Raw genomic sequence first — 14,696 nt, forward strand, 5'->3', positions numbered from 1 at the left:
TTGGTTATCTGTGGGTAAGTGTTTCCATGTAAACTTATTCTGATAAGACTTATTTGGTGATACAGAACATCTCATAACAGGAATTACATCCTCTTAAAAGTGATTCAGGAAAAAAGTGACTCTTCTTATAACATTCTTGGTACTATACTTTTCTGTAAGTTTGGAATTATTTAAAAAATTGCTTATCTTTTCACATGTAAAAGAATATAACAATTATGAGAATATCCAAGTTTAATTTGAAATTCCACAATGTTGGCATGAGGAATTGACATTTATTTGGTAAAATTAATAATATATAACTGGCCAGTGTTCTCAGTGGTGAGAGCGTTGGGTGGAGCACGGAGGGGTTGTGAGCTCGGGCACTTTATCTGGGTTGCAGGTTCGATCCGGGATGCATTCGGGAGGCAACCAATCAATGTGTGTCTCACCCTCCCTCCCTTCCTTCCACTCTCTCTAAATATTAATGGAAAATATCCCAGGGTGATATTGTGTTGCTTAGTGGTTGTGCATCAACCTGTGAACCAGATCATGGTTCAACTCACGGCGGGGTCTCATGCCTAGGTTTCGGGCTCAATTCACAGTAGGGGTATTCAGTAAGCAGCTGATGATTCTTTCTCATCATTGATGTTTCTATCTCTCCCTTCCTTAGAAATCAATAAAAACATATTTAAAAAAAGAACATCATATAACTTATGGACCACAAGAGAGAAACATGTAAAAATAATAACTGAAAATAAGCAGAACATAAAAAAAGGTAATACCAATGACAATCACATTTAGAAGTGAAGGGGTGTGGATAAAATAAAGTTCTCTCAATTCCTATTGTGTCAAACATTTAAGGACACAATAAGACATAAGACAAAATTTTTCTAAAAATGAAGATCCTTTTAATTTTTGGACACAGGTTAGAGAAGGGGAAAAATGCTTAAAACACCTTGGAACCAGGAATTTGCATTTCAAATAACTTAATGAAACATACAGTCAAATGGCACTTTATCATACATGATACTTTCACATGGAAATTTCTTGATGCCTTTAAAATTCCCAATTCCCATGAATACTTTAGTTATTAAGATACTATAAAATGACAAGAAAGGTATTTTGAGATCTCAAAGTAAGAAAAAGCTGGAAAAAAGTATACATTAAAGGGCTTCACAAATAGAAAGCATGATTGTTAGAATCTTGATAAAAGTCATTTTCCCTGGGTTCAAGGCTCAAGTTTCCTTGGACTGTCCAACATCAACAAGACGCCAGCTGTGAATGTTTTTAAAAAGCCACGGAGCCCCCATCCTGTCAGGAGCCAGAGTTGGCCAGAAGAGGTTTGCGGTATTTGCACTGAATCCAAACTCGGTACATTGTCAGCTGTTTCCCTCGGTTCACTTGCAATCGACGGTCCACCAGGTTCTGAACCTTTTCCAGTCCAGCAGTTGTGAAAAGTGTGTCCAGTTCATCTAGTTTGGAAAATAGATGTTTATGTATTTTTCCCAGAAGAAAAGTATAGTACCTACCATTTTCTATGTTAAATGAAGCTCCTTGAGAGCTTAGGTATTTTTAGTGGCTTCAGCAGGCAGTTTAGTTAAAAATGCAGCAGTGCTAGGAAAGAGCAAGTTCATGTTCAGGCAGGGGAAGCCACACCATGTGGGAAGGGTGAACTGGAACCTGAGGGAAAGCTTCTCTAAGAGTCAGCTGATGGGGAGGGCTCTATGAATACCTTAAAATTACATGTAAAGATCTACCTATATGTATGTGAAAGCTCCCCCCCCCCCTCTTTTTTTTAAGGGGAGAAGTTCTATCACTTTAACCAGAGGCTCAGAAAAATACGTGATCTGACAAAGGTCCCAGCAATGGAGTGTTCTTAGGGCACTGGTGGAGAAGGAAATTGCAGCTGGGCGAGCAGCAAGGGAGAACAGTTCAAGGTGATGCCTGGAACCCAGTGAATGGTGAGTTCACCCTAATTAAGATGCATCTAAGGCACAACCCAGCTTAGAGGGTGAAAAAGCTGCACTGGAGTCTAGCAAAATGAGTTGGCTTCCCATTTTGAACAATGTGACAGAGAGGAAGGACAGACAGCAGAAGAACAAGGCGGAGGACAGAAGATGTACAAGCTGAGCCTATCTGGAGAACAGTGAGCAGTTCAGGTTGGCTGTGAGGGACGGGAAAGGCTAGGAAAAGGTTGTAAAAGGTAGGAGGGCCCAATGAACTGACTTCTGAAAGTCCACCAGGAACATTTAATATACTTTGGAAGTATTAATATAAAGATGAGTGTTGTTTCCGTACCTTGGGTGAAGAAGTAAACTCTGGTGCCATCACCTCTCACATAGAAATTTTCAGACAGACACTGACCTGCGCAGCAATGTGGCAAAAATAGAGAAACTTTTAAGCACTTTCTTGAATTTCACTGTGAATCAAAGGTACACCACAGATCATCTTCCTGGGTAGAGAACAAAATTCTTCTTTGGTTATACTTGGTACTTAGCAGGAATCTGCAATTTTTTTCCTACAAAGGAATGGTGCTCTGGAGAAGGACAGCCAGAGGGGAATGATCAAACTGCAGGCTAAGTAACTTATACTTGTGACTCTCAGCTTCCCAGTCTACAGTCCTGCTTTCTCTGAAACAGGTTGTGTTTTTGCCTTTTCCCTGATTAAATAAATACTACCTACTCTTTGTTTAAAGAAAAAAAAAAAAAAAAAAAAAGGAAAAGTAAATAAATATCAAACAATATCGCTAAGTCTAAGTATACCATTAAGTCTAAGCCACCAATACTATTTTAGTGTCATTTCGCATGTCTCTCTTGTGTCTACATACATATTCATATATATGTCACACATATACTCTTTTTATCTTAGACACACACTCCCTTCTACTGCTAACCCCCGACTGTACATCAATTTAACACCCTGGTGTGTAATCCTTCACCTTTTAAATGTTAACATAATCTTACTTGCTTTCCTTACCTACGTATTTCTCCCAAGCTACTATTACATGTGGGCTCAAGTCTGAAATACTCATCTGTGCACTGCTCTCCTCACTTGGAAATAAAATGGAACACCTGTCCCAAAACCAACAGTATGCCCTTATACAGAGGCATTCACTTTGTTTCCAAGATTTTGCTATGTATATATTATGGCTGGTTCTTGAAAAATTCCCAAAAGGACTGTTAGATTGAATAGTTAATATAGAGTAGCTTTTTAAAAGGCCGTAAAAGGCTGGCCAGTGTGGCTCAGTGGTTGAGTATCGACCAATGAACCAGGGGGTCATTGCCTGGATTGCCGGTCAAGGCAGATGCAGGGGTTTCAGGCTCAAACCCCAGCAGAGTGTGCAGGAGATAGCCAACCAATGACTCTCTCTTATCACTGGTGTTTCTATCTCTCTCTCCCTTTCCCTTCTTCTCTGAAATCAATAAAAAAAATAAAAAATAAAAAAAAGGTCATAACAATTTATGTTTTATCAGTAGTGGAGAAACATCTCTCTTTCTTTGAACTGGCCAGCAATTGGTTTAAGAACTGGTGTCTCATTGTTACTTTTATTCCCTTGAAGTTTTTTTTGGCCATTTGAATATGTTCTTCTGTGAACCAACTCTAAAATATTTCTTCCGTTTTTTGGGTGGGTCACTGATCTTTTCCTTATCAGTTTGCCAAGAGTCCCTTGAAGAGCAGAGATATTAAGTCTTTATCTGTTTTATGCACCAAGAATACTTGTCTTTTAACTTTTTAATGACATCATTTGCCACATCACATTTAAAATTGTTTATATAATCAAATGTCTTTTTCTGAAAGTAGCTCTTTAAAAAGTAGCTGTCTTGGTTAAAAAGACCTCCCTAATACCTAATTATACAAGCCTTCAAAACAGACCACCCTTGTCATGCATGGTTTTATATATGAAGCTATAATTCTAGTGTCTACTCTGTTCCACTGATTTTTATGTCTATTCTGATGGCAAAACTATTGTTTTGATTATAGTAGCAAAATACCTTTTTTAAACCGAAGCTGAGCCATGTCATGGCGACCATAATCTCGCAGAAGCATCATCCCTCCAGGCTTCAAAAGCCTGCTCAGCCTAGTGATAGCATTCTGCATCCTGTAAGGGGGGGTGGGGTGGGGTGAGGGTAGGGAGGAGACAGAGAATGAAGATCAGGCCTCTTTAAGGATAAGATTCCCTTTCTTTTTCCTAAAAATATTTTTTTTACTGATTTCAGAGAGGGAGAGGGAGAGAAACATCAATGTAAGAGAATCATCAATAGGCTGCTTCCTGCATGCCCCGTACTGGGATGGAACCCATAACCCTGGCATATGCCAACAGGGAATGGAACCATGACCTCTTGGTTCATAGGTGGACACTCAAGCAGGCTGGGCAAGATTCCTTTTCCTTGCTGCATATTCTAAAAAGACCATGGACTTCCTAACCCTGAAGTCTTAGGTCCTCTGCCCTTGCTTTAGTTAGAACGGGAGCACACATCCAACTTCTGATGAGCCTTCTGGGGCCTAATAACTGAGGATAACCTCCTTGTCTTAGGGCTCCACCACAGGAAAGTGACACTCTTCTGGCTTACTTCCTCCTCCTCCTGGGATTGCCTCAGGAGGAAGCCATCCCTGCCCTGTGCTCCCACCACCTGCAATGCGACTGCTAGTAAACTCATCTCCCTCCCCCTCTAGGCCCAAGTTCTTTGAATGCAAATCTTTCCATTTGTTAAATAAAGACTGAACCTCAAGATAGTCAGTATGCAAATGAGTAACTGAGGGAAGTGCTTCACATTTCCTATTACACTTTTTTTTTTATAAATTTTTTTTTTAAACAGAAAGGCTTTTTATTTTTATTGATTTTTCACAGAGAGGAAGGGAGAGGGATAGAGAGAGCCAGAAACATCGATGAGAGAGATACATCGACCAGCTGCCTCCTGCACACCCCCCACCGGGGATGTGTCCACAACCAATGTACATGCCCTTGACCGGAATCGAACCTGGTACCTTTCAGTCCGCAGACGACGCTCTATCCACTGAGCCAAACCTGTTTCGGCTCCTATTATATTGATGCTTGGTATAGCATTCTGCTTTTCTAACTTCAGAAGTATAAACACTACAAACTTACAAAAAAAAAAAAAAAATCTGAAAGTTTATTTAACTACTGAATATCTTATTTTTAACTTTAATGCTGCGTTTCAGCCCATGCAAGTTTTTTATTTTTATTTTTTCCATGCAACTTTTTTAAAGTTGTTGCATTTAAACTTCTGCAGTTACTGATGTTTTGAGCCATGCAGGCACTTTGGGCTGTTCTGCATCTACCTTTACTGCACTCACAATATCCCTGTCAGGTCAGATGACTCAATGTTAGTCTAGAGCATTTGTTTCCCAAACTTTTGACATATGTGTACCCTTCTATAGTTTTTGTAGCTGAGTACCCCTCGCACTCATGAGAATTAGGCGCAGCTAAGCACGGTGCAGTGCATATCCCCACCAAGCTCCGGTGCAGCACGTACCCCCACCGAACTCTTCCCGTACCCTGGGGGCACGCGTACCACACTTTGGGAAACACTGCTCTAGAGGAAACACGGGCTAGATTTCTATCACTCCCCTGGGTCTCCAACCAACACTGCTTCCTTGAAACAGTATTTTACTAGGAAGACAAGTTGCCTACGGTATGTCTATGAGCCTTTAATGGTACCTTCTAGGGTACAGCAATTGTCTTTTATCTAAACTGATTTTATGAAATTCTACTGTACTCGTTTTCCACAGAACTCAAATATCAGAGAATAGCTGAGTTAGGCTTCACTGACATTCTGTGCTGTTAATAAGCTTGGTTTATGCCCTGGCTGGGTAGCTCAGTTGGTTAACGTAACATCCCAATATGCCAAGGTTTTGGGTTCGATCCCCAGACAGGGCACATACAAGAAGCAACCAATGAGTATATAACTAAGTGGAACAATAAAATGACGTTTCTCTTTCCTTTCCCCTCTCTCTAAAATCAATTAAAAAAAAAAAAAAGAGAGAGAGAGAGAGAAGAGAGAGAGAGAGAGAAGGCTTGGTTCATTTAAAAAGGCTAATAATGGGATGTTGAAACGACGTACTATGAGATTATCAATATGAAATTTCTCCAAATAAGATGTCCTCCCATTCTTTGGGGATATTATACCATAAAAATGAAAAGAAAAAAAAAGAACCAACCAATGAAGTCAATAAGCAGTTTGAGGCTGAAACAAAAGTTGGACTTTAAGACAAATTTAGGAAAACGGTCGAGATGTTTCTATCACTTTATATGGAGTGGTTTCATTCTGTCTTATCAGAACATTCTTTTTATTTAGGGCCCAACTCCGATATCAAGGTCCATGACTAAAGCTTTGTTTTTGTTATACTACTTACTTGTCTGGAACAATCGCTGAAAGAACAAATATGAGGATGATAATATCAAGACTCTCCCCGGGAATAGGATAACTCTTATCTTCATCACACAAATCATGAACAAAGGCAAAACACCTTGCTGCATCATATGCTGAATTTGCCTGCAGATAATTGGAGGAGAGAGACAACATGAGAAAATGTTCACAGAGCCTCAAGTAAACTAATCTTGCTTTAAATGTAACTGCAGTTACTTCCCTCTGAGGGATGGCGCTGTAATCATAAAGATACACATTCCTTTTTTTGTTGTTGTCAATACTCAATCGACAATATTTTTCCATTGATTTTTTGAGAGAGTGGAAGGGAGGGGGAGAGACACAGAGAGAGAAATATCAATTTGAGAGAGACACATTGATTGGTTGTCTCCTGGTTGGGGATCAAGCCTGTAACAGCAGTATGTACCCTTGACTGGAATCAAACCTATCCACTGAGCTAAACCAGCTAACAGAGGAGATTACCAGCTGCGGGGTTAACCCAGACTGAAGTCTTTGGTACAGGGACAGTCATTCTGGTGAGGAGCTGAGAATACCCAAACAGGGTGGACTGGGAGGGGTAAGCATGTGCAAAACCAGGGAAAACCTACTATAGAAAGTTAGCCTGCAAAGAGAAAACAAATTTGAAAAAGATAAGTGAGCACTGGGCAACGAGAGATAAGATTCTATGAACTCGGGAGGGGTGTAGTGATGGAGGGGACGGCAACGTCTCACTGGCCAGCCAACTTGCGTTGGTATCTGACACCTTTTCAGGGCTGAGTTTCAGCCCTGGCTACACTTGATGCTCTTGGGTTCTATGACATTCCACTTTACTGGCTGAGTTTGTCTACATGTTTCTGTGACTTGTAACTCAAAGAACTTTGGCTAAACAATCATCTCATTTCAATCCTTAAAAAATAAGTTTGGCGAGGCCTAAGACCTGCCCAGTTCCATGGCTGGCAAGTGGTACTCTGTATTTGACTCTTTTCTCTCCTTCAGGCTATTTCAGTAAATCTTTGACTTTTAGACCACAGTACAGTAAGGAAATAGCTAGAAACCATGATTTTTTAGACCCTTTCCCTTTAATCAGTGGAAATTACTGATAGGAGCCACTGCACTTACCTGGACCAGTTGTATAGCTGTGGAAGAAAAATCACAACAGTAAACAAAGAGTCTTGGGTCACTGAAATGGGCAGGAAAAACAAAACAAAACAGCAGAAGAATTACATTACAAACTGGATTATGTCTATGCTCTTTCCTGAGTAACATATATTAACAATGTAAAAGGTTTAAATCTCACTAATTTCCTTGATGACAAAGGTTAACGTATAAATCAGATTAAATCAAAACAACCCATAAATGGATAATGTAGAAATGTAAATCTCCTGTAACCCATGGCTCCCAATAACCAGTTACATTTGATGTAAAACTTTTGATAAACAACCCCTCACTTTCCTCCTCTTTGCTGTCATAGTTAAACTTTACAACATACTTACTTGTTGGTTTCTAAAATCGGAAAAACTGTGTTTCCCACACCACAACCAACCTGCAGACAGAAATGAATTATTAATCACAGAACTTTCCAAATTAATTACCCAAAGCAAGATAAATAATCAACAACAGATAATCTCGCCCACTTGTGTTAAGGATGATGAAGTGATCAGAGCTAAACAGTACCTATGACATTCCCTGACCTTGACTTCAGGAACATGTACAGAAATAGCATGGGCTTTCATTAGCTGAAGGAGCTAGAAAAAAAAGGCACAGGTTGCTCTTACTTTTTAAAAAAAACTATTTATTGTTAACAGGGTTGCTTTTATTTTTTGAATTCTAGTGAATGGTCCTGTAGATGAAATATTTTCATATTGAGCTCTACAATATCACAGAAAAACATTTCTAATGGACTGAGAAATTTTCATGAAAAGAGAACCATGATCACACTGTTCTTAAATATGAGAGGACAGGGCGTGGCGAGGATGAGCTCCCGATTCCACCCCGCAGGGTGGAGTTATCCCTAGCCCTTACCCAACCAATCAGGGTTAGCCGAGGCAGTGACATCACCACCGACCAGAGTAAAACCCCTGGACTGGGCAAAATTCGCTCTCTCTTCCGCCATGCTGCCGGCGTGAGTGGCACAGAGCCCATGCCAGCATGGAAAAGGCTCTTTTGTTTATTGCATCGGACTCGGCTCCCTGGCGGTCCTCGGGGATCACGAAGTCTGGGCGTAACAAAATACAGCACTGGGTGTAGTAATAAAAACAGCAGCCATTTACTAAGCGCTTACTATGTGCCAGACACTATTCTTAACTATTTTATATACACCATTTCAGTTCATCTTCAAAAAACTATGAGGAAATGAGCAGGGAGAAAGAGAGAGCCAGATGTCCCATTCTGCTTGGGGAGAGTAAGAGGTAAAAGGTCATGCCACAGGACTGAATCTCAAGGCTAATCGGCTTCCAGTGCAGTGTGTTGTCATCATCTGTGAATTTACATTACAGCACCGACCTAGACACTTTTCCAGATGGCAGGCGCAATACAACCTACAATTTTCAGATGCTATATGATGCTCCCAGGCAGTATACGTCAGGTGATTTATCTTTGTTTGCCACAACCACCAGATATCTTGGTCTACATTTAGGGCATTTCAGTTAAAAAATAAAGGTGAGTCTGGCCAGTGTGGCACAGTTGGTTGAGCATCAGCCCATGTACCAGAAAGTTGCTGGTTCAATTCCTAGTCAGGGCACATGCCCTGGTTTCAGGCTTGATCCCCAGTAGGGAGCACACAGGAGGTAACTCATGGATGTTTCTCTCTCATTGGTGTTTCTCTCTCTCTCCCTCTACCTTCCTTTCCCTGAAATCAATTATATATACTTAAATGGAGGTGATTCCTGGCCAACATAAGGGTCAAGTCTTCATCAGACAGATGTCACTTTGTGGTCAGCCTCTCTATTCGGACCATGTGCACAACATTACAACTTTACTAACCTACTACCAGAACAATAAAGAACGATTACCTCGAGTATTCGGTAGGTGGCTGAGGATCCAGGAAACTCATCAGCACAGATTTCCAAGTGACCGAGTTTCTGAGTTACCTTCTCCTCCACAGGAAGAGCCTGTGCTTTATGCCCCAGGCTGTTTGAAGAGCATTTGTGCTGTTCTTCTGTTATTAAACCAGGTTCACCCGCATTGCTCCTACATTCAGGCACTTCGCTCTTCTTCTCTGAGAGCCAATCCATCAAGTGATTTTGGTTCTGACTAGGTGCCAGCTCTGGGAATTCAGTGAAAAGCCAATGCCTGTCCTTGAAAAATCCATTTTCATGGATTTTGTAGAAGTCATTCCAATATTTGTGGGCATTGGTCTCATAATCAACTGTAAATGTTTAAGAAAAGACTTTAAGAACCATTTCTCAACACTTTATTTGTATCTACTGTCAACTGTCACCTTGCTTCATCAAATGTCATTTTATACTAAAAGTATCCTCAATTAGAGCCACAGCGTCAGAGATGGAGATCATTTAGTGCTAGACCTATCACATGCGAATTCCCTCCATATATTGCCCTTCTACGGAGTCCAACTTCTGCCTAGGCTCTTACTACCTATCAATTCTTCTCCCACGTCTTTGGATGGCTCTTAACTATTAGAAAATTCTAATGTTCAAAAAAATCTGTCTAATACCTCATGGCCAAAAGGTCCTACATTTCTCAAGACCATACAGAACAACTCTTTTGTGTTTGAGGGCAGTCATTTCCCCCTCTAGATCTTCTTTTACAAGCTAAACACCCCAGGTTCTTGTTTGTTCCCCATGTGAACTCAATGGTTGTGATACAGGCAGCTCTTCTTTAAATATGCTCCTTTGTCGATGGTTCTTTAGAGTGTGGATACTAAAGAGGAAAATAAAGATTGTTGACAAAGAAAAAATGTCTCAGCAGAGTAAGAGTTTTTACGATAGAGGACAGGATATATATACTAAAGAAGTGTGGACTGCTGAAAAGAAAGCTGTTGTTGAATGTGGTCAAGGTTGCTCTAGATTTCAGTTTTCTGCTTGTTGCCAATACAGGACCTTGATTAGTGTAGCAGAATAAAAATCTAAGAAATTGGGTTTTAGTTTCACCATTGCTACTAGTACTAACTGTTTACTTTCATGTCCTGGGGTCCAAGTTTCTTTAATTGTAAAAAGGGGTTATTGGATCACATGATTTTCAAATTATCTTTCAACTGTAACTTGCTTTGATCTAGTCTGTCAAACTATGCATGGTAAATATTTTGTAACTGGAATCTTCTAATGGTTGCCACCAAACTCTTTCCGTGGGTCCTACTCTCCAACTGCTAGTCGTACCTTCAATCATCTCTTAGGCCTAGGCCCAACATAGAGTTTTAGTGTCTAGGAATATTTTGCAGTGAAATCATCCACCTCTCCAGAAGCAGTATCTTTTTCTTTGGCCAGATTTATCTCCATTCTGTTTCACCTACCTTTCCTTGGCAGGAGCCCCAAATTCTCACAGCCAGTACACAAAAACACACACACATAATTCACCAGTCATTAGTCCCCTTCTTCCAACATTTAAGAGTCCAACCACTTGGATCTAGCTTCAGTGGTGACATTTCCTCAGGCAAAGTCATGTGGAATATACATCCTCTCTAAAACAATCGTATGGCGATTGCCAGAAGCCAGCCATATTAATATGGGTCTAGCCGAAAACCGGTTCAGCTCAGTGGATAGAGCATCAGCCTGCGGACTGAAAGGTCACGGGTTCGATTCTGGTCAAGGGCATGTACCTTGGTTGCAGGCACATCCCCCGTGGGGGGTGTGCAAGAAGCAGCTGATGAATGATTCTCTCTCATCGATGTTTTTAACTCTCTCTCTCTTCCTCTCTGTAAAAAGTCAATAAAATATATTTTTAAAAAATATGGGTCTAGTCAACATAATTAAAAACTTAAGCACTAGAAAATAATATCAAACCCCCCTCCTAAAAAGAAAAACGCCCTCTATGCCCTAACAAGACTTTACCGGTGTAGCCCATTTCCATCCTTGCACATCTCCTGTTCTACCCCCGAGCCCAGATGAACAAAAGGCTCTTGGCGCCCTCGGTTCTCCGCCTCCCGGAGAGCGCGCCCAGCAGCAGGCTGGGCTGTGGAGTCCACTGAGAGCCCCCGGGGCGCACCTTGCTTCTCCGGGCAAACGCGCTGGGTGCTGTTCTCCCGGACTTTCCTCTCGGCCGCCGCGGCCTGCTCCGCCGACCACTCCACGTTGTCCCTGGGGAAATCAAACAGGCAGCTCAGGGGCCTCGCGCTCCCGCGGCGGGCGGAGCGAGTAGCCGGCCTCGGAACGCCTCCCCCGGGAGCGGCGCGCGCGGACGGAGCCCGCGGGGCCCGTGGCGGGCGGCCTGCGGCTCGGCGGGGCGCCCGGGGCGCGGGGCGCAGGGCGTGCCGCCGGCCGCGCCAGGGGCAGGGCGGTTACCAGGCATTGTGGTGGAAGACCCGCGCCGGATCGCTCAGCAAGCGGCCCCCGAACTGCTGCCTCCTCCCGCCGGGCTCCGGGTAGGAGTCTGCCATGATACCGGAGCCGGAAATACCTACCGCTCCATAAACGCGAGAACTTCCTGTGGGGCCACGCCCCTTCCGGGGGCGCGGGGGAAAGGGCGGGAAGAGGCGGGGGCGGGGCGGCTCAGGTGGCCTGCGTCTGGGTGGCGCTGGCCCCTCTGGGTGGGATGGAAGGCTCTGGTGGGCACGCCTGGCGGCAGGAGAGTGGGAGACGGCCCACTGGAGCCTGCCTTCAGGGCTGGGAGCCTCTGACAGGTCCCCCAGTTCACCAGCTTGTAAGGCAGTTCCACGGTAGAGCCGATTGGCCAAAAGAATTGAGAAAAGTAGCTCGCAGGGTGAGGAAATAGGGCAATTCTCCAGCCTCTCCAATCAGCTTTTCATAGGTGAAAAGCTATGAAATAGCTCCATACAATTTTTTGGGGGGAAGGAAATAAATAACTGAGGAGAACTTTATTTTTTAAAAATATATATTTTATTGATTTTTTTTTTTTTTTTTTACAGAGAGGGAGAGGGATAGAAAACTAGAAACATCCACCAGCTGCCTCCTGCAAACACACACACACACACACACACACACACACACACGGAATGTGCCTGCAATTAAGGTACATGCCCTTGACTGGAATCGAACCTGGGACCCTTCTATCCCCTGAGCCAAACCGGTTTCGGCCTGAGGAGAACTTTAAAAGTGTTTGTTTTTGTTTTTGTTTTTATAACCTGTTTAAATTATTCATATCCAAGCTTATTTTGCACAGTCAAGATTGTAATTCATGCACAGATGTAGTTTTGTGACATTAATACATTTCAGCCTTACATTTCTAATTTGATAATCACTACAAAATGATTCTCACAAGAGCCGGCTGTCAATATAAGATAAAGTTAGTTGAGAAGATTTCCAGAAGAAGGATGATTACCATTTGGAAGAAGAGAAGGGTTAGTTATTTGAGTAGAGAAGTACTTGACTTACACTGGTAACCAGTGATCATTTACTCCATTGCAGATTCTTCCCATCATCAAAAACAAGGGGAGCCCTAGCCTGTTCGGCTCAGTGGTAGAGCGTCCGCCTGAGAACTGAAGGGTCCCAGGTTCAATTCCCGTCAAGGGCACATGCCCTGGTTGCAGACTTGATCCCCAGTAGGGGGCATGTAGGAGGCAGCCAATGAATGATTCTCATCATTGATGTTTCTCTCTCCCCCTCCCCCTTCCTCTTTGAAATCAATAAAAATATATTTTAAAAGAAAAAAAAACACTAAGGGGAGCAATGAGAGATTCTTCTATACCTCTCCCACCAAAGAAATGGGAACAATTCCCGGACTCTCTCTAATCACCAAGAAAAATACACAAGTGAATAAAAAAGATAAGATAGTAAAGAACTTGTAGTTTATTTGAAGACAAAAGACTTGCCATTATCATGGTCTTTTGAAACAATTTGAACAAAATCTCCTTTCCAAATAAACACAAGAATTTCTATCTTTTCTCTAGGCTAGCTGTTTGCAGATATGATAGTTGGTTTATGCTTATTCTTGGCATCTTGTTCTCTCATCCAGACTTTTTTCTCCCTACATCAAAAGCTATTAGGGCTCCTAATCAATTGCCCCACTTCTTAATTTCTTACAGAGAGCTGACTTTGTTATTATGTTAGTTCCAATAATTAGTCATTTAAAATGTCCAACAACTTAGGCCCTATTGATATGTTTTTTTAAAACTTTTATTTTATTTTCCCCCATCACCATTTATCCTCCTTGTACTCTTCCACCCCTACCTCCACCCATGAAATATTCTAAAGTATCCTAATACTTAATACTTTCATATAATTATCTTTGACCTCTACAACTCATTTTCCTTAATCTTTTGAAGCAGTTAAATATTTTCTTCGGAAGAAATTTGGAAGACATGGCCGAGTCCTCTGTGGTTATCAGACTTCATACAGAGGAGCTAAGGGTCCCTCTGCTGGTGACTAGTGAGAACTTTACTCGCTCAGTGGGTGGCATGGGTTCAAAGGATGTAAAGGTTAAGAACTCGTTTGGATTATTGCCTTGGGTGTCAACCCGGGTCAGAGGTAGTTAACTGTTTCATGCTCTTCTTTCAGTTTCAATCAGTGGAAAATTTGGTTGGTGTAAGATGTGCTCTGGAACTGAAGGGCGTGGGGAAAGCACCGTGGTGTTATCAATATAATTTGCTCTCCTTAAGGTTTCATAGAACCTGGACAGCACTTATAGCAGCCCAGATAATTGGAAAAGCTGGTTTTAAAACTTTAATTTTAAAACAGATTTTCTGTTTTTTTTTACTTATTGCAACATAAATATGTATTTATTATAGAACATTTAGAAGGTATAGGTAAGACAAAAGAAAAAAAGAAAATATCCCATCCCATCCTTAATTTAACCTACTATTAAATATTTTGGTTTATATCCTCCCTGTCTTTTTTTCTTATTTATTTGTAGAAATAACTTTAAAGTTACTTTCAGAACTGTTCCATGGCCCCGTTTTGTATTGTTTTTACAGCTTCATAGAGATGTAGGTTACATACAATTAAATTAATCCATTTTACACGTACAGTTCAATGACTTTTGTAAAAATCTGTATTTGTGCAACCACCATCATAATTAAGTCTTAGAACTAACCCATAAAGTTCTCTCATGCCTCTTTAGCAATTGTAGCCTACTTTTAAACTTAATAGTGTGTGCATATTATCATTTTGTTTGACATATTCTTTTACAACATTTTAATTATTCTGGTACTGTTTTATATAGTTGCAGCATAATTTACTGGACATTTAGGCTTCTTCAAGT

At 41.5% G+C, this 14,696-nt stretch overlaps 1 protein-coding gene across 8 annotated transcripts; it reads right to left on the reverse strand.

Moving 5' to 3' along the window:
• Positions 1-869: 869 nt before the first annotated feature.
• Positions 870-11,980, reverse strand: METTL2A (methyltransferase 2A, methylcytidine). 8 transcript variants are annotated; one of them, XM_036451108.2, is made up of 9 exons: positions 11,822-11,980; positions 11,526-11,617; positions 9,377-9,732; positions 7,859-7,908; positions 7,485-7,545; positions 6,355-6,494; positions 3,972-4,078; positions 2,278-2,343; positions 870-1,451 (listed from the first exon to the last, which is right to left on the reverse strand). In XM_036451108.2, exons 1-9 carry the CDS (start codon positions 11,914-11,916, stop codon positions 1,294-1,296), a joined length of 1,125 nt encoding a protein of 374 aa, XP_036307001.1. In that variant the 5' UTR covers positions 11,917-11,980; the 3' UTR covers positions 870-1,293. The 8 variants fall into 8 exon arrangements, 7 of the variants coding, with proteins under 7 accessions (XP_036307001.1, XP_036307002.1, XP_036307005.1 ...); XR_006742495.1 differs by lacking the exon at positions 2,278-2,343 and adding an exon at positions 2,344-2,431 and having other exon boundaries at positions 1,315-1,451; XM_036451109.1 differs by lacking the exon at positions 11,526-11,617 and having other exon boundaries at positions 11,822-11,924.
• Positions 11,981-14,696: the final 2,716 nt, after the last annotated feature.

This window comes from Pipistrellus kuhlii, unplaced genomic scaffold (genome assembly GCF_014108245.1).
Source record: "Pipistrellus kuhlii isolate mPipKuh1 unplaced genomic scaffold, mPipKuh1.p scaffold_m20_p_22, whole genome shotgun sequence".
NCBI lineage: Eukaryota > Metazoa > Chordata > Mammalia > Chiroptera > Vespertilionidae > Pipistrellus > Pipistrellus kuhlii.